The 23294-nt window shown below is 40.1% G+C and overlaps 1 protein-coding gene across 4 annotated transcripts in view; it reads right to left on the bottom strand.

Moving 5' to 3' along the window:
* The window catches only part of stxbp5a (syntaxin binding protein 5a (tomosyn)), a 129967-nt gene that overhangs the window by 49411 nt on the left and 57262 nt on the right, over positions 1-23294 (bottom strand). For all 4 annotated transcript variants that reach the window (XM_072442828.1, XM_072442821.1, XM_072442813.1 and 1 more), the window contains exon 5: positions 11150-11284. In XM_072442828.1, the coding sequence (XP_072298929.1) occupies positions 11150-11284 (135 nt within the window). The remainder of the gene's footprint in view (positions 1-11149; positions 11285-23294) is intronic.

Below are 23294 nucleotides of genomic sequence, written 5' to 3' on the forward strand. Positions count from 1 at the left end.
CACACAATCAGAATCAGAAAGGGGTTTAATGCCATTGTCAGTGAACAGAAACCACAAACAACGAACTTGCTTTGCCATTAAGGTACAAGAATGGATACTAACAAAATATATCAAAAGGGCATGCGTCAAACATAGAATTTACAAATAAAATAAATTAGACCTGTAATCCATGTGCAACCTTTAAGGGGTAGAGTGGTTAAGCTCCTGTCTACAATAATAGAGCAAAAAGCTGATGCATTTCAAGGGATTCATTGTCATTTAGAGATACCTGTGCAGTTAATCAAATTAAGTTTGAATTGTAATCAAATTGTTGGCAGACTGCTATGATGGCTGTTTTTCCTAACTGGCAGGTTTATCATTTTAAAATTAAAGCAGGTTGTAAAAATAGTTTTTCACATTTTGGAGGAATACATTTGAAGGGTTTGATGGCACTGTCTAAAGAACAGAATAGTTTATGCTCGTACTAGGATTGAAACAAAACCAGCGCAGTATGAAGGAATTGATATAATATGGTGCAATTCAAATGTTATGCTGCTGTCAAAGGCAGTGACGTGCGGTGAGACGGTGACAAACACACTTTCTCTTGTGTTCAAAGCCGTGTCGCTCACCATTGTTCAATGAGTGACGTCAGCGTTTTTAGATATATAGGTCCGTCTAAAACAACCCGTTCAACTCCGGTGTAGGTCTTTCTTTAGTTAGAACCTCTTGCTTTGCTTGAAAATCCAGATTTGTGAAACGTTTTAACTTGGAAATGTAATCGTCCAGATTTTACAAACACATAAGGAAGAAGATAGTGAAACCTGTCCACACACGCCGGGCTCAGGAGCGCGTCCATGCGGCGCATGTAATGCAGCCTCCCCTGAGTGAACTTTTACTGCGGTTTTATAATGAATCTGTGAGCCTAAAACATGCTTCAGAAATACATTTCATACATTATCGAGAATATGGAAGCACTGAGCACATCGTCAGGGTGTTTTATTTGTTATAAACAGAGGGAGAGAGAGTGACACATCATTTGCATTGCACCAGCTCAGTTTGTGAGGAGTGTGTGTGTGTGTGTGTGTGTGTGTGTGTGCGTGTGCTCCAGCGGCTGAGCAGCTTCAGCCTCCCCCCTGTATTTGAACGGTATCTGAACATTTTGACATTCTTATTTGACATAATATTGTTCGATATTGGATTCAAACGGAAAGTGGGTTTATAATACATACCAGATGACAAAATATTAATATTTTTTTTATATTTTATTGATTTTTCTTTTTCGTTTTTTTTCCCCCCGAGATTGACAGGTGAGGCTCTGCCTCCCCTGCCGCCCCTGAATGCTCGTCCCTGGTCAAAGGGATGCACCAGGATACAGTAGGCTCAGAAAATGCTGCATACACACGTCAAGTGCTCAGTGACACATGAACTCAGGAGCTAAAAGCCTGAACATCTGGTATGACTCTGATGCCGCGCTCTGAGCCTGCAAAAGCCATGGAGGGAGATGCTATGGTAACGGTAGTAACAACATGGCTCCTCCAGCAGCGGGGGCATGAACGAACCAAGACCTCGCTTCACCTCTGAGTGAGCAGACCTACAATCTGATTATGTGAAAAGCCCTGACAGAGGATAACGTTCAGTAATTTCTGCAGTTCAGTGAAGCAAAGAAAAAGGCCAATGGAGTCATCCTCCAGTTCAGAGGTTCTCAAACCTTTTTTTCTGGCAACTCGTGGCGACCCACTTTTTCTAATTGGTCACCACCTCTCTTGACTTTTAGATTTGGTAAGGCAATAATTCCATTGTATTTGCGCAATGTCACACACAAAACAAGGAACAAGAAGTGCGGGCAAAAGTCAGCGCCTGGTTCACTGACTTCACCACTGTTCTCTCTTCTACGCTCCGTGTGCGGGTCAGTCCATGGCCACAGCGCTGGGCTCTGCATAAGGAGCTCACGCTGTGTGAGAAACTCTGCGGAGAAGTCTCAGGACGGCATTTTTGTGTTTTACTTCATTCATTCTACACTTTTGCCGTGGGGAAACGAGTAACGGGCGAGACAGCGGAGTTTCTCTGCATCTGCACAGCTCTCTCCCCTCCAGTAGATTTTAGTCATTTATTTTGGACTTCTTTGCAGTTTTTCAGACAGTCCCAAGACATAAGGGATAGAGACACCATTTCTTCTTGGTTCTGTTTCCCTGAATGAAGCCAATGTCCACAGCCTCCTCGAGGACATGACCACATACAAACGTTTGAAAAGAGACTCGACCAGTGGCAACAAGAAGAAGGTGATGGACTGTTTACAAAAGCTTGAAAAAGAGGAGGTAATAGACAGGCTTCTGTCTTACAAACTGTATCCTAGGGAAGCTATTCCATGCATTTATGGCATTCCTAAAAAACACAAAGAGAATGTTCCACTCAGACAAAGTGAAACCCAGATGACCTTATGGTTTCATATGATGTTGTGTCCCTTTTCATCTGCATCTAGACCTCTGAGGCAATAGCAGCAGTGAGGGCAAGACTGCAGGAAGACACCACCTTACAGGAAAATGACCTAACTGACACAGATGAACACATCTGCAAACTACTGGACATCCATCTTAACACCACATACTTTCAATTCCGGGGACAATTTTACAGACAGATTCATGGCTGTGCAATGAGCTCTCAGTCCCTCCCATAGTGGCCAAATTGTACAAGGAGCATTTTTGAGCCACAGACCTCCTTTTCAGGCATTGCTCCTTTGGTACCGCTACGTGGATAACACATTTGTGGCAATCAAGAAACAAGAACTGGAAGCCGTCTCAGAGCATATCAATGCGGTGGACCTGAGAAGACTCTAAGGAGAACCGCTTGGCCTTTCTTGATTGTTCCACTATCAGAGAAGATGGGAAGCTCCAAATAGAAGTATATAGGAAACCTACACACACGCATCAGTGCCTGCACTTTGGCTCTAACCACCCACTACAGCACAAGCTGGGAGTGATCAGAACATTACACCACAGAGCCCAAGAAGTAAGAGGAAAATACATCCGGAATGCTCTCTCAGCCTGTGGGTAGCCGGCTTGGGCTCTTAACAAAGTGAAGAGAACCAAAAAGCAGGACACAAGGGACATGGCATTTCTATCCCCTATGTCTCGGGACTTTCGCAAAAACTGCAAAGAATTTTTAGACAAAACGAAATTCATGTTTAGTTTACACCAGGCAACACTTAAAGGTTGAATGGACGATTTTTTTGACCAAAATCTGAGTCTTATTTCCTCGTGGCGTGGCCTGCTGATTATTCCTGCCACGTATCAATCATAAAACGGACCTACAGCTCACCTGCAGCCACGTGCGGTTCGTCCCCACGAGCAGCACGGTTCTGCGTGTCTAAGCGCATTGATCCATCATAATATAGTTCCCTCAGTGTACGGGACAAAATTAAGATGGAGAAAGACTGTTCGAGCTGCCTCATAAGAAGACGGAAATCTACGGGAGACGAGAGATGCGATGCGATCCGTCGCGCTAATAAACAAACGCACGTGTGTGTTGTATCAGTCCGCACGGGGGAGTGCGCATGCGCCTTTAAGCCAAAAACTGGTTCACCCTAAGGATAAGATGCTGACAACAAAACAATGTAGTGTAAAGAGCAATGTAGAGTAATTTATCCAATGCAGTGAAGAAAGTTTCAAGGAGCAGTACATAGGAGAGACTAAACAGCCACTTCACAAGAGGCTTTATTAACATAGAAGGCATGCAAATTCAGGACCACAGAGCACAGTGCATCTTCATCTTAAAGTCACAAACCACTCGTTAAGTTAAGTAGGCAATCTTTGTTAAAAAAGAGAATCCTACTAAGATTCAACCTTCTAGTTCTATATAATAGTGTTTTAAACCCTGGAGCGGGCAACGCCCGGGGTTTCTGATGCTAATCGGGTAATCAGTGAGGAGGGAGCAAAAGTCAGCTTACAATAGGATGTAGATAGCCCATTACAGGGCTGTTAGAAAACAAATAAGAGTAGTCTCAAGTGAAACTAAAAACACCCTTTATCAGGAGTCCCACCCGGTGGGCAGGGCTTACTCAGAGTAGGATATAAAAGTTCCCAGACTCGATTCGCAGATTGAGAATGACTCTTGGATGAGAGTCAAAACTGAATTAGGATTAGTAATGTCGTCTGAATCTTCAGTTCGGATTGGGCTTTGGTAAAGGGACTGCCTTAAATGTTTTATGTTTAGTTGAATATTAGTACTTTTGTAGTAGCAATACTTTCTTACTCAAGTACAGTCAAGCAGAAGGACTTTGCAGACACTTGCTGGTGATATTTCTCAGAGCACATGCCTGAAAAGTCACATTTGCACCAGAACATTATGACTACAGGGCATTCTGAACCCTAAGCAGCATGAAATATTCACATGAGTGTTTTGAATAGCTCTGGGCTTTGAGTGGGCTGAAAACCAGAGGGCTGGAACAGGAGCAGCTCCGGGTAAACCACTGTCTCCAACTATGTGTCGCTGCGAGCTGTTACCACCTAACACTCAGCTCAGCCGCCTTCTGCAGCCGCACGGAGACCAGGCTTCACAAAACAGACACAAGCTTCAGACACACTGTCAAAACACACATGTATTCAGCTCAAAGGAGTTGGGGAATCCGATTGTACTGTATGTAGTAGAAATCAATCAAATTAGATACTCTCAAAAAATGAAATGTTGACTTTAAATATATGTATTATTATATGTGTCTCATTAGTTCATGTTAATCAGAAGCAAATTCTTGGCCTTAATATGGATGGAATAAAAACGCATCATTTCTAATAAGATTACATATTCAAATTGAAGTTTGAGCGGGATTCAGTCCCTTTTAAACAAGAATCCTATGACCATTTTCTGTGCTTTTAAATGTAGTCCTGTTTTAATCGTTTACAATGTTTTTATTTTAGTGCAAATGTTTAAATGTGTTTATGTGCTGCAGTTCACATTGGCCCAGATCTTCCTAAATACATACTTAAAGATGTTTTTATTTATTTTTAAAATCTTTTCATGTTTGCAATCTGTATAAATCTTAAATGTAAAAAAAGAAGAGATCTGCTGAAATGAACTTAACAGCTTTAGTTTTTACAGATGCATAGAGACATGTTCTTACCCAAAGCCACACATGCAAATAAATGAGCCGTCATGTGAAGCCACACTTATACATGTGGCCTTTAAGCTTGAACTCTAATGTCAGTGCGGCTTATGTAATGGGAGCATATATGTGTTTGTCTATTAGTCTTTCCACTAGAGCAGCTTGGGGAGCGGAGGTGTGATTCATGGAAGTGCACTGACTTCTGGGTTAGGGCTCGCCTGGGGGCCCCGCTGAAACAACCAATGCATCTCCAAATAGAAAGGGCCCAGGAGAAAGCGACCTCTGCATACAGCCTTGTTACACGAATAAGAATAATAAACAACTCTTTAATAAAGCGGACCTCTGGTTAAATAACATTAGTGCGGAATCAAATAGGCTGATTAGCTTCTTCGAAAACAAAAACACAGATAGCAAGCTGATTTTGTATCTATTTAGACGTTTTAGGCATAGACAAAAATAGAATGTTTTGGAAACTTGGATGAATGTACTGCATATTAAGAAAGTAGTGGCAGTAAAAACGTTTTTTTTTTATTTTTTTTAGATTGGCTAGTTAAATTAGTCATCAAATCCCCTATAAGCGACCAATAAGCATGGATTCTTCATCTGGTCTCTCTTTTAGAGCTGATAGCAGCTCTAGTTCTCAGATCAAGGGCTATTCTGGGCTAATTACAGGATCAGACGGAAGCAATGGAGGAGGTAGAGATGCTTATGTTTCTGAGGGGAGAGTATCCGCCCCACAGCTGCACGGAGCTACAAAGACCCAACAAGACAATCACCTTCACCTCTCTGATCAGCATCAAACACACTCCAGTCTTACACACGTATGCAAACACTATGCTAATCTCAACATCGACCCATGCATCTTTAAGATACAGAGAAAAATACATAAAAATCTGAGATTTAAGGCAAATTAGTAGAGGTAACATAATTATATATCTTATACCTATTTAGATGCCAACCTCTTATCTTGCCCTGGGACATATCAGCAGAATGCAGTTTGTCGACTAAGTTGGACAGCTTTGAGCATCTTTTTTAGCATCGTATTATGATTATTGTATATATATATATATATATATATATATATATATATATATATATATATATATATATATATATATATATATATATATATATATATATATATATATATATATATAATATATATATATATATATATATTATATATATATATATATATATATATATTATATTATATTATATATATTATATATATATATACAATAATCATAATACGATGCTAAAAAAGATGCTCAAAGCTGTCCAACTTAGTCGACAAACTGCATTCTGCTGATATGTCCCAGGGCAAGATAAGAGGTTGGCATCTAAATAGGTATAAAATACATTTATTTTCTCTCATAACATAAATGGTGTGGCAGTGGCTCAGAACAGTGGTTTTCAAACATTTTTCCACATGATGTTTCTGCCTGAACAATTACCAAGCCTCAATCATATGAGTGTGATTTCTACCATTCAAAAATGGCAAGGAGGATTTTAAGAGGGCCAATCACAGTAAGTTCCACAGCCGTGGATCATGTCATGGATTGGTCCCCCCATGTCATTCAAACCTTCTACAAGCTTTCAAGCTTTCCTGGATCAAGTATGGGTTAGTGGTGCAGAGTTTGCCGGTATCCAAATTGGACTTCGTACTGATGTTTTCTTTTTTTTTTTTTTTTTTACAAAAGTCAAAAACTAACATATCATGGATGCATTGTAACAAAGTGTAAATTATTCACTGGTGGTGAGTCCAACATGTTTTTTAAATAGTTCAAATCTAGACGGGAAAAGACATTTGAAGCTGCCATGTCGGGGGCAGAGGCTGCAAACAGATGCACATGTATCTAAGCCGTGCACCCTCCTGACATTTGGTGGACGTCAACTCCGGAGGAGCAGTGAACGTGGGGAGTACACCACATTAGCAGCGATTCAAGAGTGACGTTGGTTTTCAAATAACCGCAAAAATCCTCAAATATTCATTCATGTTTTATTTTTTTGGTGGATGTTACAGAAGAGGAACCCTATGTTTTGAGACTTTTTGTTGGCAGAGCACACAGTGAGCGTGCAGCTTTTGTCTTCAAGATGGCAGTAGCAAAAATTGTGTGACTGTGACTGTGTCATTTCGGACCCATGAATAGCTTTAATTTGCAGAAATTTGTTTTTTTATGATGTGACCCTCTGACCAGACAAAGCTCCCCCAGGATGGGAACCACTGAAGGTAGTGGTACCAGTAGGTTGACAATTCAATCCCCGCTCACACAAGTGCTGCTTTTTATGTCGTTGGGAAAGACATTAACCTGCCTGGTGTTTATGTCTACAATGTGTGCTTAGGTGTGAATTTGCCCTGCATCTGTACTTATACATAATCGTCACAAAGACTCTTCCTTTTTTTCCATAATTTAAAAAAAAGTTTTGTCTAATCTGAATCATGACCATGCTGTGATTCCACTGTCTCATTCCTAGTTACGCACAGAGAACATAAGGCTGAAGGGAAGAAGCAAAACGCTCCAGTGAATATTTCAAGTCTCTACAGTTTGGAGCCAAAATACAGGCTGTCTCCTTGACGAGTCCATTAAAGAGCAAAAAGACAGGCCTGTCGCCTGGTAAGCACAGACAGGAGAGATACACAGACTAATGAGAGCTACCTTACCAGTTTAACCACCTACACACTGCAGTTAAACACTTCCCCTTTTAATAAGATTCTGTAATCACTAAAACCACAGCATCCTACACCAACAAAATGCTAAATATATATATAATAGCAATGAAAAGAAGGGTGTCAATGAGACTACAACTATGCTGTTGCCTGAGGAAATAAAAAACTAAAAACTACAATACAATGTTATAGCAAGGTTCTCAAAATGGTCAAGGGATGGTCAGGAACCAAAAAACGGCACACATATATATCTGCTGCCATGCCACCACACCTATATCCTTCTCTTAAGTACACTTATTTTTTTGTCTTCTAAGATTTATGGCTGTCACACTACAAGACGAGGAGGATATAAAAACATAAGAAGAACACAGTCACTCTGTGCGATGGTTCACACAATCAGTCATGGCTATGACCAAAGTTTGTTTGAGAGAACATCAGGCTCTAGACTCGAGACATGTGGTAAACAGAGTTGTACTGGTCAGCAAAGTGTAGCGCGTCATGCAGTGGTCCAATTCATGGTGGATCTCCACTGCAGCACTTTGAGGTGTGGTTATGTTTACATTTTTTGACAGATATTGATTGTAGACACATAGGAGGGCTCACTCTGTGACTAAAATATCAAACAGGTTTGAAATACATTGTAGCTCATCTTTGGTTGTATGACTCTAGCTGTGACTCTTGTACACTGCGAGGCTGATAACCCACAATATTGAGCCACCACTCAATAATAAATAATACATCTTTCATTTCAGATGGCCACATTATGCAGTGGACACCGGCTTGACACAAATTAACTAGAAATAGCTGTTCCCTTTGAGAGAATATGGAGCTTTTAACATGAGGTTAAAGTGCAAATGACTACACTTCACTTGGATAGTCACCAACGAGCTCTAACAGAAACAAGCTGTAGAAAATGAATGATTGATTATATTTAAGACTTTACCAAACATTTTGTCTCGTTGTTCAAAGTTTGACCATTTTTGTAAAGTTTATAATTGTTGCCGTTCCCGCAAGGCGCAGGTGGAACTCTTAAAGCGTCACACACTTGCTCGCCCGTCGTGCACCTCCAAAGTAGCGTTCTCTCTGCCAATCGATGAAGTGACAGTGGGTGAGCTTAAAGACTCAATCAGCACAAAATGTACTTGTGTACCTGTTGCTAGCAGTGGTTTGCTAACAAGGCGTTCAGTGAACACTCGGACAATACAACTGTAGATTTTTAACGGTTTAGTCACAAAGGGTTTAGTCACAAAATGTTGCTTTTTAAATGTTTAACCTTGTTTAACATTTCTGCATTGATTTATCTATCAAAATCTAACTGTGAAAGCCAATTCATCTTGTACAGATTACTGATAATAATTTGATATAAAAGTTAACTCTGGAAAGTGCTGGTGGTATGTAATTATTAATTCTGCTGGTATACGGTATTATGCTGTATTTGAAACTTTAACAAATGCATTTGTCATTTGCTTATGATTTACCAGCCAAGTCTTGCTCTACTTGCAAGGGGATCGTGCTGAAAGAATAAAGTCTAAGAATAAAGTAGATGGCGGTAAATGCACCTTTGCAATAACCGAGTGGAATAACTGAGTACAATTCCTCTTCTAGAATGGGAACAGTGCAGCAAACCATTTTTCAATTGCTCGCCGCATATTGATGACAGATAGAGGGATTCTGTTTTAGAATTGAGCTCTACTTCCTGTTTTATTTAGTTAGAGGTAAAACTAGGAAAAATAGGGTTATATCCCACCAAACTAAGTCATAATTAGATAAACATGTGAACCTGTCATATAGACTTTAAGATGCACTTTAATGTCTCTGTAGAGAAATGTGTCCACTGCATTTGACCCAACCTTCAATGCCGCTGTCAGGAGCAGGGGGCACCACAACACAGCACCCATGTATACAAAATTATAGGTTTTCCCTAAATTAAGCGAAGGTGTTCCGCTAAATCAGAAGCATATTCTTCTACTGTCTCTTGCCGGTGCAGAAGAGGACTTAAACTACATTAACCTCTTGGTGAGTTCTGATATTGAACACACTCCACCGCATTTGACGAGTTGATATTTTATAGCACAATTCTAACTGAGATCAAAGATCAGTCCATCCCTGGGTGCCTAAAAGCAAAAGCCAGCCTTCACTATTTCAAGAGATTGAAGGCGGTAATGTCCTTGAGTCTTGTGACACCCATGGGTCTCGTGACGTCTCCACAATTTGAGTACCAAACTAAAAACTCAATCTGAGTTTTTAGTTTGGTACTGATGTCACAGTGTTCATGTGATGATAGGGGCAATAATGTCATGTCATTGTGTTCATGTGATGATAGGGGCAATAATGTCATGTCATTGTGTTCATGTGATGATAGGGGCAATAATGTCATGTCATTGTGTTCATGTGATGATAGGGGCAATAATGTCATGTCATTGTGTTCATGTGATGATAGGGGTAATAATGTCATGTCACAGTGTTCATGTGATGATAGGGGCAATAATGTCATGTCATTGTGTTCATGTGATGATAGGGGCAATAATGTCATGTCATTGTGTTCATGTGATGATAGGGGCAATAATGTCATGTCATTGTGTTCATAGGGGTAATAATGTGATGTCATTGTGTTCATGTGACAATAGGGGTAATAATATGATGTCATTGTGTTCTTGTGATGATACGGGTAATAATATGATGTCATTGTGTTCTTGTGATGATACGGGTAATAATGTGATGTCATTGTGTTCGTGTGATGATACGGGTAATAATGTGATGTCATTGTGTTCGTGTGATGATAGGGGTAATAATGTGATGTCATTGTGTTCATAGGGGTAATAATGTGATGTCATTGTGTTCATAGGGGTAATAATGTGATGTCATTGTGTTCATAGGGGTAATAATATGATGTCATTGTGTTCTTGTGATGATACGGGTAATAATGTGATGCCATTGTGTTCACGTGACAATAGGGGTAATAATGTAATGTTATTGTGTTCATAGGGGTAATAATGTAATGTTATTGTGTTCATAGGGGTAATAATGTGATGTCTTGTGTTCATGTGATGATAGGGGTAATAATGTGATGTTATTGTGTTCATAGGGGTAATAATGTGATGTCATTGTGTTCATAGGGGTAATAATATGATGTCATTGTGTTCTTGTGATGATACGGGTAATAATGTGATGCCATTGTGTTCACGTGACAATAGGGGTAATAATGTAATGTTATTGTGTTCATAGGGGTAATAATGTAATGTTATTGTGTTCATAGGGGTAATAATGTGATGTCTTGTGTTCATGTGATGATAGGGGTAATAATGTGATGTTATTGTGTTCATAGGGGTAATAATGTGACGTCATTGTGTTCTTGTGACGATAGAGGTAATATTGGGACATCATGAAAATAAGGTGGCACTCACAGCTCGATGGCTTTGTTCCACATGATGACGTAGCCTGAGAGCGTGAAGGACTCCACATTGACAATGTGGACGTTCCCGCGTTCGGTGCCGATATACAGCCATTTGCTTTGGAAGGGCAGGTGGCAGAAGGTGATTCTGGGGGAACAAAGACAATGGGTTTAGTAACTTATAAAAACAAATAATGTAAAGATGATTTTCAGATTTTAACCCTCGTGTTATCTTCAGGTCTGGATGACCAACAGGCGTCTGTAGTGGAACACCTCGGAGAGGTGTGTTTTTGTTGTTTTAGGTTTAAAAAATAAATGCTAAAAAAAGAAAAGAAAAAAATCAACCAGCGCACTAGCTTTTAGGGTAGCATAAAGGTTGATCTCAATCAGAGCTGCTGCAAAAGACAGGGTACATTATTTTACCAGCCAAGTATGACTTCTCAGTGATCCTTTTTTTCTTACAAAATCATATCTGCAACACATTTTTGTAGTTTCTGCTCAGACAAGAAGGCTAACCAGTCTGAATAGCTAATACGTTTCTTTCCACCCTTATAAACATAGTAAAATATATTACAAACACTTGCATTATTGGGAATAAGCCTTTCTTCTTCTTCTATAGTCAGGCAGCTTGAAGGAGTTCTTCAAAATCACCTTCCTGTCCAATTTCAATGAGAGCTGAATAATGCAACAGAACGACGGGAGCATTTACCGGCCCATCAGGCTGAAGCCGCGTGTGCACAGGGAGCAAACCGCCAGACTTTGACTTATTTGATCAAGGCTTTTTTATCCAGACCTTCAGGACACGTCCAGAGCAAAAATGGCCACCCATATGCCTCCCAGTTTCATCTACACATCCCCATCTTCTCCTTTTATCCATCCATCAAACTGGAAGCTTAATGAGAGGTTATAAAGCCCTGGCCCTTTTATCCCTCCCTTGGTTTCTTCTGAGGCATAAGAATGAACCACCATGGTAATTTGATGCTTGTGCTAATATTTCAAGGTCACTCAGTAATGTGGAATAATAGTTGGCTTCTATGAGAAAAATATACCATATAAAGTAGCAGCTTTATCTAGACTAGAGGAATAAATCTGTATTGTAAGTCACAAGGAAATAAATATAGTAGACCACAAAAGTGATAAAAACTCATGAAAGCATGAAAGTCAATTATATCACTTTAACCAACCACAAATTACTCGATGGGGAAAGCTTACTATACTGGCATTTAAAACCTTCACCTGTTTTTACTCAAATTATTACACGAGCCCTACATTTGTTCACTGTAGTACTCATGCTGAAGCATTTCTGCATGTTAACACTTCAGTGAGTGCAAGTGGCTGCAGCGTCGGGGCCCCAAAGACAAGCCTCTGATAGACGTATACTGTTCCCTTCTGGCCCAGTGCTCCTCTTTAACAAATGAATTATTCACATTTACAGCACAAATGTCAGAGAGCCCAACACGGGCCAAAACACCAAGCAACACTACATCTAAGAAACTGTGCTTAAAGCAGAACTAAGTAACATTTGCACCTCTTTGCAAGTCCCTGTGATGATTAAATATGTTTTTCCTGCTGTTTCAGGGTGGAAAGCCAGCCTTGCAAACATTTGCCGACATCGACACGAAGACAACTTGGCGGAGAAACCCTGGCTCTTTTTTGAAATATTTGGCAATGTGAAATGTTTTTGTATGTGATTATTCTGTCTTATTTTGATAAAGGAAATAAGAAAAAAGTGAACAAATAAATAAATAAAGCTGTTGCGTCCATTTTTTGACCATGCTATTTCATAAGGGAGCTGCAGGGGGAGGTCTATCGCCGGAGTTACTCAGTTCTGCTTTAAATACAAGCACAAGGATGAGTGCTATTGTCTGGTTGGAATTCAATCTCGTGCTAAAGCGCAGTGTTATTCTTTATTTTTAACATCAACAAGGGCAAGTACTTTATTGGTTGGTTTGGGTTTTTAGAAGGAAGTAATGTAAAAGTATGTCATGACCATTTGGATGTTCAATAATAGGTGATGACCTTGGGAGAGTTCAACCTCAAAAAATGTAATATTGAAGACCGTTTTATACCTCTCTACGGTATTCCATTGTGTTCCCTCGACTTCTCTTAAATATATCATGAGTGCTGGAGCAGTAGTGGAGGTTCAGACTGGAAGACTCCTTTCCTCACCTGCACAAGTTCCACCTGCGGGCCTACATTTGCTGCTCAGACTATCCTCGCTCATTGCTCATTGCCACATGCGCAAGCTGCTGCTCTGCCCTGCTCATCTCCGTTCAGCAACAGCCTTTCAGTGCTCAAACAACAAGCTTTAAACCCTGCTCTCTCTCTCCTCTGGTCAGCTGTTCAGCTTACACAGCCCGCCTCAGCACCACCTGTGCAGAGGATTCATCACTTTTCACTTTTTCAGGCTAGATGCCACCAGTGTCTAGGCCCAGGAAAAGTCTCATTTCCGGCTCTTCACCTCCAACGCTCATCAATCTCTGCTGGGGTCCAAGCACCAAGACATAGTTATTATCTTCCTAATGTATTCATTTGCCTCAACACAGTAGCATGCACAGACTTTTATGGATGGGCAAGCAGACTTGGGGTGTTCAATATTTAGAGAATAATACGCATGTCCAAAGACATGCATGCGTTGGCAAAATTGGCAAATCAGCCCTAGTGAATCAATGTGAGAGTGAATGGTTGTCTGTAACGTCTATGTCTCTGTGTTGGCCCTGCGACGAGTTGGCCAGTGTTCAAATCCAAGCAAAAAACTGTTTTGTTTAGCTGTGCATATGACTGACTTTTATGACTTAAATTGTTTTTAATTAGTTAATTTTATTGTATTTCTGTAATTTCTTTGTGATTTTAATGCATTTTCCCAGCTGTGTGAAGCACTTTGAATTGCCTTGTGTATGAAATGTGCTCTACAAATAAACTTGCCTTGCCTTACCCCGCCTAAGGCCCGAAGTCACTGGGATAGGCTCCAGTCAGCCGCAACCCCGAAAGGGAACAAGCGGTAGAAAATGAATGAATGAATAATAATACGCAAGGGGGGGCTATGAACCCCAGTCTCTTGCATCTTACTGAGCTAAACTCCCTTACCTGATCGAGGTAAACTCACTTCACTTCATATGCAAATGAGCGCTCTCTGTTGTTTAATGACTGCCTTATTTCTAACTAACATAAATAGAGTCTTTGCTACAAACAAAGATGTGTCTCTTTAAGATATTTTTGAAGTTAGTTTGTTGAAACTTGCGCTGCTGTTGCTTCGCTTCTCCTCTGCACATGTGCAGTTAGGGCAAAACCAGCAAACATCCTTGATTATCACACAGTTTTATTGAGAGTGGTTTGAGACCAGATCCGTGGGTTCTAGGATGTGTGGTCCTCAGAGCGCATGTGCAGACCTCTAAAGAAGCTGCTGTCCGCTCTGGTTCTAAAAGCTCCTGTTATAGAGCGGAGCATGGGCGAGCCTCTGAACACGGTCACAGACTGAGCAGCTGCAGGAGAAGAAGAATCATGCCTGCGCAGTAATGCTCAGCGGCCTGTAGAGGCAACTAGAAGACACCGTGAGTTCAGCCAAGCATCAGCAGCAGAGGGAAAAACGGGCTTATTTGGATATATTACTGTAAGTCACAACTATATATAAATTGTTCTAAATTTTAGAACAATGTATATATAGTTGTGACTTACAGTAATTTTAGATTTAATTGGTCAATCACTGCTTGCCATGATTGCCCTGACCACACGCCACTGCCTCAACAAATCCACTCATCTGAAATGGACCAAATCAAACCCACTGTAGAAGATATTGTCATACTACAGACCTAAGATCTTGGATAAGTACAAAGTGATCCACTTCCAGTCCAGCTAGGACTGTTACTAATGGTTATTTTAGTAGCCTACTAGTCAGCGAACATTTTTTGATTAGCTTACTTTTCAAATACATTATCATCCCAATTAAAGGTTGAAATGTGGTGAGTAAAGTCTTCTAGATAGAGAATACTTATGAATTAAGTGTATTATTGTTGAAAATCAGATATTGTTTTTTTCCATTTTGACATTTAATAAAGCCACTGTCTTTGTTTGAACTTTTCTAACCTACTAAAGACCAACTGACAACTTCTGCCATGGAGCTCTTCTATAAAAACTACACACACACACACACAAACCTGCATCAGAAAAGCAGTTTGCAGAAAAAAGAAATACAGAAGTCAACACTCCCAGCTGGTTTTGTGACACTGGTGGCGTCCTCAGATCCACTGGGCAAGCGTCCAGTTCACTGTCCACATGTGTCTCGTCTGTGTGCGTGAGGACTAGATTTGTGTTGATGTGATTGCTTTGGGGCTGCTTGTATCAAAACGCCCCTTTATATTAGTGTGTTATGTGAGCGTGTCGTGCTTGATATTCAGGGTAATTACGTTCTGTGATGTATGTAGCATGTTTAACCACTCTCCACACAAGATGGCTGATTAATTGCGCTAGGAGCTGTTACAAGAGGGTTAATGCAATATAATGGCCACACTTCTCAACTGTCAGAAAGTACTAGAATAGAATATGGTGTTTACTGGGTCTCCTTTAAACTACAAGTAAGGTATACACGTGCAAAAGACTATTCCAATGTAAATTATACATTTTTACAATTTTATACAAAGGGTGTTACAGAAAGTATTGCAGCCAGTGGGGGAGGATTCAGATTCAGGGACAAAAACTTTTATTTAAAGGCGGTATGGACGATTTTTCGGCGATTTGAGAACGCAGGCGGAAGTGTGCATGCGCACTCCCCCGTGTGGACTGATACAACACACACGTGCGTTTGTTTATTAGCGCAACAGAGCGCATCGCATCGCTCGTCTCTCGTAGATTTCTGTCCACTTCTGCGTCAGCTCGAAATGTCTTTCTCCGTCTTCATTTTGCCCCGTACACTGAGGGAACTATATTATGATAGATCCATGCGCTTAGGCACGCGGAAACGTGGGGACGAGCCTGACGCGGCTGCAGGTGAGCGGTAGGTGCGTTTTATGATTGATACGTGGCAGGACAAATGATTTATCCACGCCACGAGGAAATATGATAAAAAATTGCTGAAAAAAATCGTCCATACCACCTTTAAGTATTTTTCTGATTATATAAAGGTGCACTATGTAATTTTCTGGTGGAGGGTGTGCCACGGACTTGTCTTATTGACAAAGTACCACTTTTCCTGTAATGTTCCACAGTATGACATTAAAAACTTATCATACTCTTATTCAATACAGGTGTTTCAGTGCTAGAAGAATGCAAGTGAAAACGTGTATTTTTACTAGCATTGTCAAAAGTAAAATCAGATACTAATTGATACTAAAACTAGCATAGAAACTAAATACTGATTTGAGTGACTATTAACATTTTTTTTAAATCGCATGAACGTCCTGTTCATGCGATTTAATTTTTTTTTTTTTTAAATGTGCCAGTTCCTGAACAGTTTTAGAATGATCTTGAGGTTTATCAGAACTAATATAAACCACAATGTTTGATCAATTAAATAAATGTTAAACAACTATTATAATGTATTGAACGTTTCAGGTTTTTGTCCAAAACAATTACCAAAAAATGGAAACTTCCAGGCAAAAAAATATATATAAAACAAAAAAACACAATGGAGACTAGCAGGTGGCGGAGCCTCAAAAAGAAAAAAGTTACATAGTGTATCTTTAATTTATTTAGTAATTCTGCATACTAAATGTTGTTGAAACTGACTTTGATGAAGGAGTTCTCAAACCTAACATAATGCACAAATACATTTCAATGAGGGCGAGAAAAAATACTAAAATAAAGTAAAAGTATAAAGTAAAAATCTTAAAATACAGGCACATGGAAAGTTTACTTAAATTACACCCACAGAACACAAATATTATGCAAAAAAATTCACTGGCATCAGGTTACCATTTGAGGAAAACAACAAACGTTGGATGTACTGGAAAATAATTATTCAGATTGGCTTGTTGCTTATAAAGTGTGCGTCCGCTTCTCTTCTCCGTCGTGGGATGTGTTTTTGAAAATATGCATTGTTTATGTGGCATTGGGTTCACAGTTGCTTGGTGAAATGTTACATTTTCAAACTGTCACGACGCTCGACGGCAGCTGCCAGTTCACCAAAGTACGACCAACGCCACTCGCGCATAGAGAATGAATGCAGGAGCAGTCCAAGGTAGTATTATTAAAGCTATTTTTTGAGATAGTCCCATCAGAGGCGAATGGAGTGATCTGTCCCAGGCTTGTTCTCTCAAACTTACAATCAGCTGCATGATTTTCCCTCAGCGAACTTTGATTAAAAGGGAGTTTTTACTTTAAAATGGACACCAAAGTGGTACCTATCCGTAGTGACAGACTATTACTGTTGTACGGTAGTAGTCATTTGGGAACTGAAAGGTGTGCTGGATAGAGATGCCAGAAATAGTTTTATGGTAATGCCATTGGGCACTTTGGATCACTCATACAAAAAAAAAATGATAACTTGAAACTGACCAAAGTGAAAAGGGGCCAGATTTTGACATTATTTTGCATAATAATTGGTCCAGAAATTTTGTTTGTTTGTCGTAATTGTGACATATTCATATTTATGCTAGTGTGATTGACATTTTGAACAACCCAATCCTGATGAAGACCTTCACACTATAAGTAATATTGAAAGGGGTTGGGCATGTAGAGTTATCCATCATGGGTCAAAAAGTACAAAACTAATCACACACAGGTAGACATGACATGAAGTATCAATTTGGCAAGGTCCTAATGTGGATTAAAACTCACTTTTTAATAAATATTCTGAGCCCTCTGGTCCACAAAGTCCTAATTATGGAGAATTTAATCTTTCTGCTTCCATCACCATACGGCGAGCAATGTGCAAAAAATAGAAAAAAGCATCCCGTTTTGTAATTAAATGGTTGCAGGACTTGAGTCACCTTCATATGTTTTTAATATATGTATTTGGACGGTTAGAAGGTTAAGTAGTGCAGGCCTAGGGGAAGTCTACAAGGATTTAATGCTAGAGTGCACTGCAGCAGGAGTTAGGTCTACTTTTTGGTCAAATGTCTTGAGGCAAACCATGTAGATGAGCTATCTGAAAGTGGAAAATCATTTAATTGAAAACACCAAATCCCCAGAAGAGGAGGATTTACAGAAGTCTTTAAGATTCTGCTATTGAAAAGAAAATGCCTGAATTCTGCCTGGGTTGAATCAGCATATGGCGACAGATTATAAATTCTAAATATAATCGATTGAGGGCACAGAAGCAAAACATGAACAGTAGAAATAATAGTTGATTTTATGATGGATATTCTTATGTGTGACATTTCTTCTCGACAGTAGTTCAACAGGTAACTACGATCTATAAGGAGAGTATGACATATTTGTGAGGGATATATAAGTATTGCCTGGGGCCTTAATGTGACATAGGGGTCTGGTGAATGAGACAATGCAGTGCAATACCCGAAGCAGCAGGGAGACTTTATGGATAATGTGTCGTGAAAACAATAGGTTAGCTGATGACCCAAGATGGAACCGACAGACCTCGGTGCAAAAATAAACCTTATTATGCGATAACCTTGTCAACACAATCAAAATACATTGCCTACTTTCCCACTAACTAGCCGAGTAGGAGTCAAAATGTCGGCAGGACTTTTGTTTTCCACTGCGACCCGCTGCACCCGCACCTTATTATCTCCTATCACGCAAACCCTGCTTTGACGACGCCCCTCCAGCCGCAGACTTCCCCTATGGAGCCCGGCGAGGTGACGAGAGCGTCCTACGCCAGGATGACTCTGCAGGAATTGCTGTTTGTGTCCTCCTACCCACTCTCCACAGCACAGCAGCCCACACACTGAGTCACTGCACTGGCTGAGGCCCAGTCTGTCTCCTCTCTTCCTTCTCTCCTCCTCCTCTCCTCCTCTCCTCGTCTTTCCACTGTGGCTCTGATTTGATCTGAATGAACACTGCAACTCGAGGGGTTTGTGGTCAACGTTTTGCAACACGGATTTTAGCCATCAACTTGGATTTGGTTTAGAGTTGGGGGGCAGGAGATGGTATGGAGAAGCAGAAGGATTTAATTTGATTTTGGAAGTTATAAAGAATGCAATGAATGGAATGTATTCAAAATGGCTTGACAAAGGTTTGTCTAAAGAAAAATATTTGTCAACAGTTTAGACCTTGATATGTCTTTGTCCATCTTTAATCCTAGTCCAGTATCAAATCCTGGTATAGTGGTATTATTAGTATTATTTCGTTCAAACTTGTAGCTTGCATTTGATGGATGAGTGTTAAATTTGATTTGTGACAAGAGAAAAAAAAAAAAATTATACAGTCCAAATTCTTACAATCCCACCAATATGGTAGACCAAATGCAATGGACGGGAAAATTTAAAAATACATTAAAAAACAAGCAAACCATACAATTTGACTCTAGGGTAAGTAACGTGATTGTTTTTTCAGCATCTAGTTACAGGTTAAAACATGTGTCGTATAGGCCACTGCTGCCACCTGAGACCAAGTGCAAATGCCATATTCATACTCAATCCGCGCTCTGAGAAGATGGCAGCAATAGCAACTGGAGCAAGCGCGCCAGAATACATACATAAACACTCGCACTTTAGTATGGGAGGTAAAGTGAAGTCATTATGCGAGGCAGATGTATCAAGAAGGGTTTTTAGCGGCGCTTAAATAGAAGACATCTATTTGTGGGTGTGACAGGAGGCTGTTTTTCTTGACTCGCCCTGTTAGCGGAGTGTCGTGTTGTGGCAGTTCTGGTTGGGTGACTGTCCTTTAGTTGACAGAGGAAATGGCTGCCTTGTCCCCTACAAACTGACATCTCCAGCTTAGAGCAAAGGAATCAAGGATCAACAGAAAAACAAACAGGAGGGAAGTAAAAAGTGGTGGTTTCAAATTTGTTTGGGGAGGATTTAAAAACGTGTAATCCAGAAAAATGGTAATGGAAATCGGATAGCGACACAAAAACAACTGCGCAACGTTTGTCCCTAAACCTTTGGCGGTGTAATGCCCAGACAGAATTTCAAGAACAACGTTTTACTCACCAAAGTTAAAGAATGGAACAAATTGTGCTGCCTGCACTAAGACCGCGGAGTTTGGTGTGTCTTTTCCCGCTCCTAATCCCCATTTCACACAGCGCCATTCAGAATACAAACGTTAAGGTTCAAACGGCATCGAAAAACAGGTTTGAAAAATGAATAGAAACTTGGTGCCATTGTAACCTAGTGCCCAGTTCTCATGTCTGGTAGGTCCTGTGACATTGTAAAGTACTGTTGACTCACAATACAAAATTTCAAACACACTTTCGACATCAAGCGTATTAAAGAGTACATCAAGAGTATCCAGTTTTGATACTCATTTTGGTATTGATGAGTATCTAGGTATGAATCTTTCTGTCAGTTGTTGCTGGAGGAAACATGGAAAAATTGTTAAAACTACATTATTCTGGTATCAAAAAGTGCAGTCCAAGTACAGTTACCGTAAACCAGGTATTGTTTAAGCACCAAGTTACCTCGCTCTATAGTCACGTCTTTATACTTTTTTCAAATTAAATTCCAGCTTTTACAGTGCTAAAACATGCTTACAATAGGGACATTTCATTCAATTAGTGACCTAAGGACCTGGGCCAGTCTCTTGCACTGCCACAGAATCTATTTCAAGTGCCGTCGAGGTCAGGAGGAGGTCAGCCGCCGAGCCAGTCATTCGCGCTGACAGGGAAGCGGCCAGCGTGTCAAAGGTTCAACATGTAGCGCTGTATGACAATGTGTAATAGACTCAATAGGCAATGCCATGTCAGCCGTCGTCCCAGTCCATGTTGGAGGTGTCGGGTGGAATTCATTCAAGTTAAAATGATCCTGGATGGAAAGAATAGCTTCTATATAATAGTGTAGGGAATATATTTCTGCAGTTTGATAGTGTATGAGGAACAGAAGACTTTATTATCAGTTCTCAATTCAGATAATATTGTGAATGTGATTAAGAAGATAAAAGGCACACAAAAAAGCTGTTTAAAAATACAATTAAATTAAATATTGAGATACATTTTATTTACAACATTTCAGTAATAAAACCTCAACTAACATCTTAAATAATAATACATTATCCACCCACAAGATTACAAATTTACTTTTCACTAAAAAATAAACACAGTGCATTTGTCTGGGATATAAAATAAATGTGTGGCCATTGTTTAGCCAAATTGCTCTACTAATTAAATACAAATTAGTCCATTCAAAAAGACAAATCTGATGCACTGAGGAATGACACATAGGCACCTCCCCCAAAAATATTGGCCCCAAATACCGGCTGAATGTCCTATCTATATCAGAGATCACACAAAAAACAGTCGATATCAGCCGACACCGATACTGGAACTGATATTTCGACCATCGTCATCAGGATGCTCCAAAAAATATTGACATATTAATCTAAGTCAATATTGCCCACCCCTTGATAGATTACTGCAACTCAAGTGCTCAAACCTAACTATCCAGGAATCAAACCCAGGACCTTCTCGTGGGACTTACCATGTTTACTATTTACTTAATGACCAATGACTTGATTCTCTAACTTTCTGTTTGTTAAATCAACCACGCCCACCGGGAAAACTGCTGCTATGCTTTAAGGTGCTTCAAAGATAAATTGAACTTGCACTGCTGCTTTTTTAACCATAACGTTTACAACAACTGCAGGAGCGGGTCTGGAATAGCACCTGGTGAGAAAATGAATGTGTAATTGCCTGCACACTGGGACGCAGCTGATTCCTCTGCAGCGCCCCCAGAACAAACACTTGCGTTGCATTTTTGCTGTGTCACTTATGTCCAGTTTACCACCAGCCCATCCCACGATAACTCGAGCAAACTCTTTCTCCTCGCAGCGTTTGTTCTTTCCTTCAGTCATCTTGAGTGACTTTGTAGTGGCTCTGTGTCACAGGGTCTGGGAGTTCTGCGATGCATCAGATGGCGACGCTTGTTTAAATGTCAAAGATGGTCAAACATCTCTTTGGGAACACAAGGCGCCCCAGAGGCAGCTGTGGGCCACCTGTCCGTCATGTCAGGGCTGTCCTGCCCAACACAACATGACGTTTAACTCATTCATCGTTTGGTACGGCGGCAGAATGCGGCGCTATGATGTGATTGACTGTGATGTGTCATTGCCGGAGCCGTGATTGGGGGAGACAGTGGGCTTCTTAAGGTACGGTGAGTCTGCATTTGAGCTTTCGTTATAAACCCTCATCAAAAACATACCTGGAGTTGTATTTAGCTTCATTCACGCTTGTTCTGATATTTGTGCTGCTCTCAAAATCGTGGTCATTACAACTGCGTGCTTACATTAAAATGCCGTGGCAAGCTAGCTTTTGTTTATTTTCCGGAGGTAATGCCCTGTGCGGCCAGTAGAGTGAGCGCTAACCCTAAATCTGATGAGGGAAATGTCCTTGATCAAAAATGGCACGACACAAAGTGAAAGGACAACGGGTTGAAGGGAATAAAAGATTTCTTGGAGTGAGTTGGTATCAAAAGTATTAAAAAGTGATGTACAATGAACAAAAAATCCATTACAAAATAAAACATAAAATGGGAAAAACCTTGACAGGACTGAATTGGCCATAGCCTTGAAGTTGAAGTAAATATTGTTAAATGACCTGGGAAGTCATTTTTTCATATACTGCACTTGTACAACCGAAGATATATGGCAAACCCTATAGCTATAATACTCCTTTGTGATGTACTGCCACATATGTTTAGGGGTAAAGATAATAGAAAATGTCAACAACGTCAACAGTTTTTAGCTGCGCCACGAGACCTTCCACAAAATATGATGCAGCGCTCTGTAGATTTAGTCGTGTTTTAGCGCAGCAGCTGTTCCTTTTTGTCAATGTAGTAAATATATATTTTCTCGTTTTATTCAAATGTGCTTATTATTGTAGGCAAGGCAAGTTTATTTGTAGAGCACAATTCGTACGCAAGGCAATTCAAACAAAGTGCTTCACACAACAGGGAAAAAATGCATTCAAATCACAAAGACATGACAGAAATCACAAAACCGTTTAAGACATAAAAGAGAAGAGTGCAAAGAAAATCTTTTCAGTCACATGCACAGCTAAATAAAACTGTTTTTAGCTTGGATTTGAACATTGCTAGAGTAGAAGTCTGTGT

Source organism: Eucyclogobius newberryi, unplaced genomic scaffold (genome assembly GCF_026437365.1).
Source record: "Eucyclogobius newberryi isolate DKJ021-1_F unplaced genomic scaffold, fEucNew1.0.hap1 SCAF_1, whole genome shotgun sequence".
In the NCBI taxonomy this organism is placed as follows: domain Eukaryota; kingdom Metazoa; phylum Chordata; class Actinopteri; order Gobiiformes; family Gobiidae; genus Eucyclogobius; species Eucyclogobius newberryi.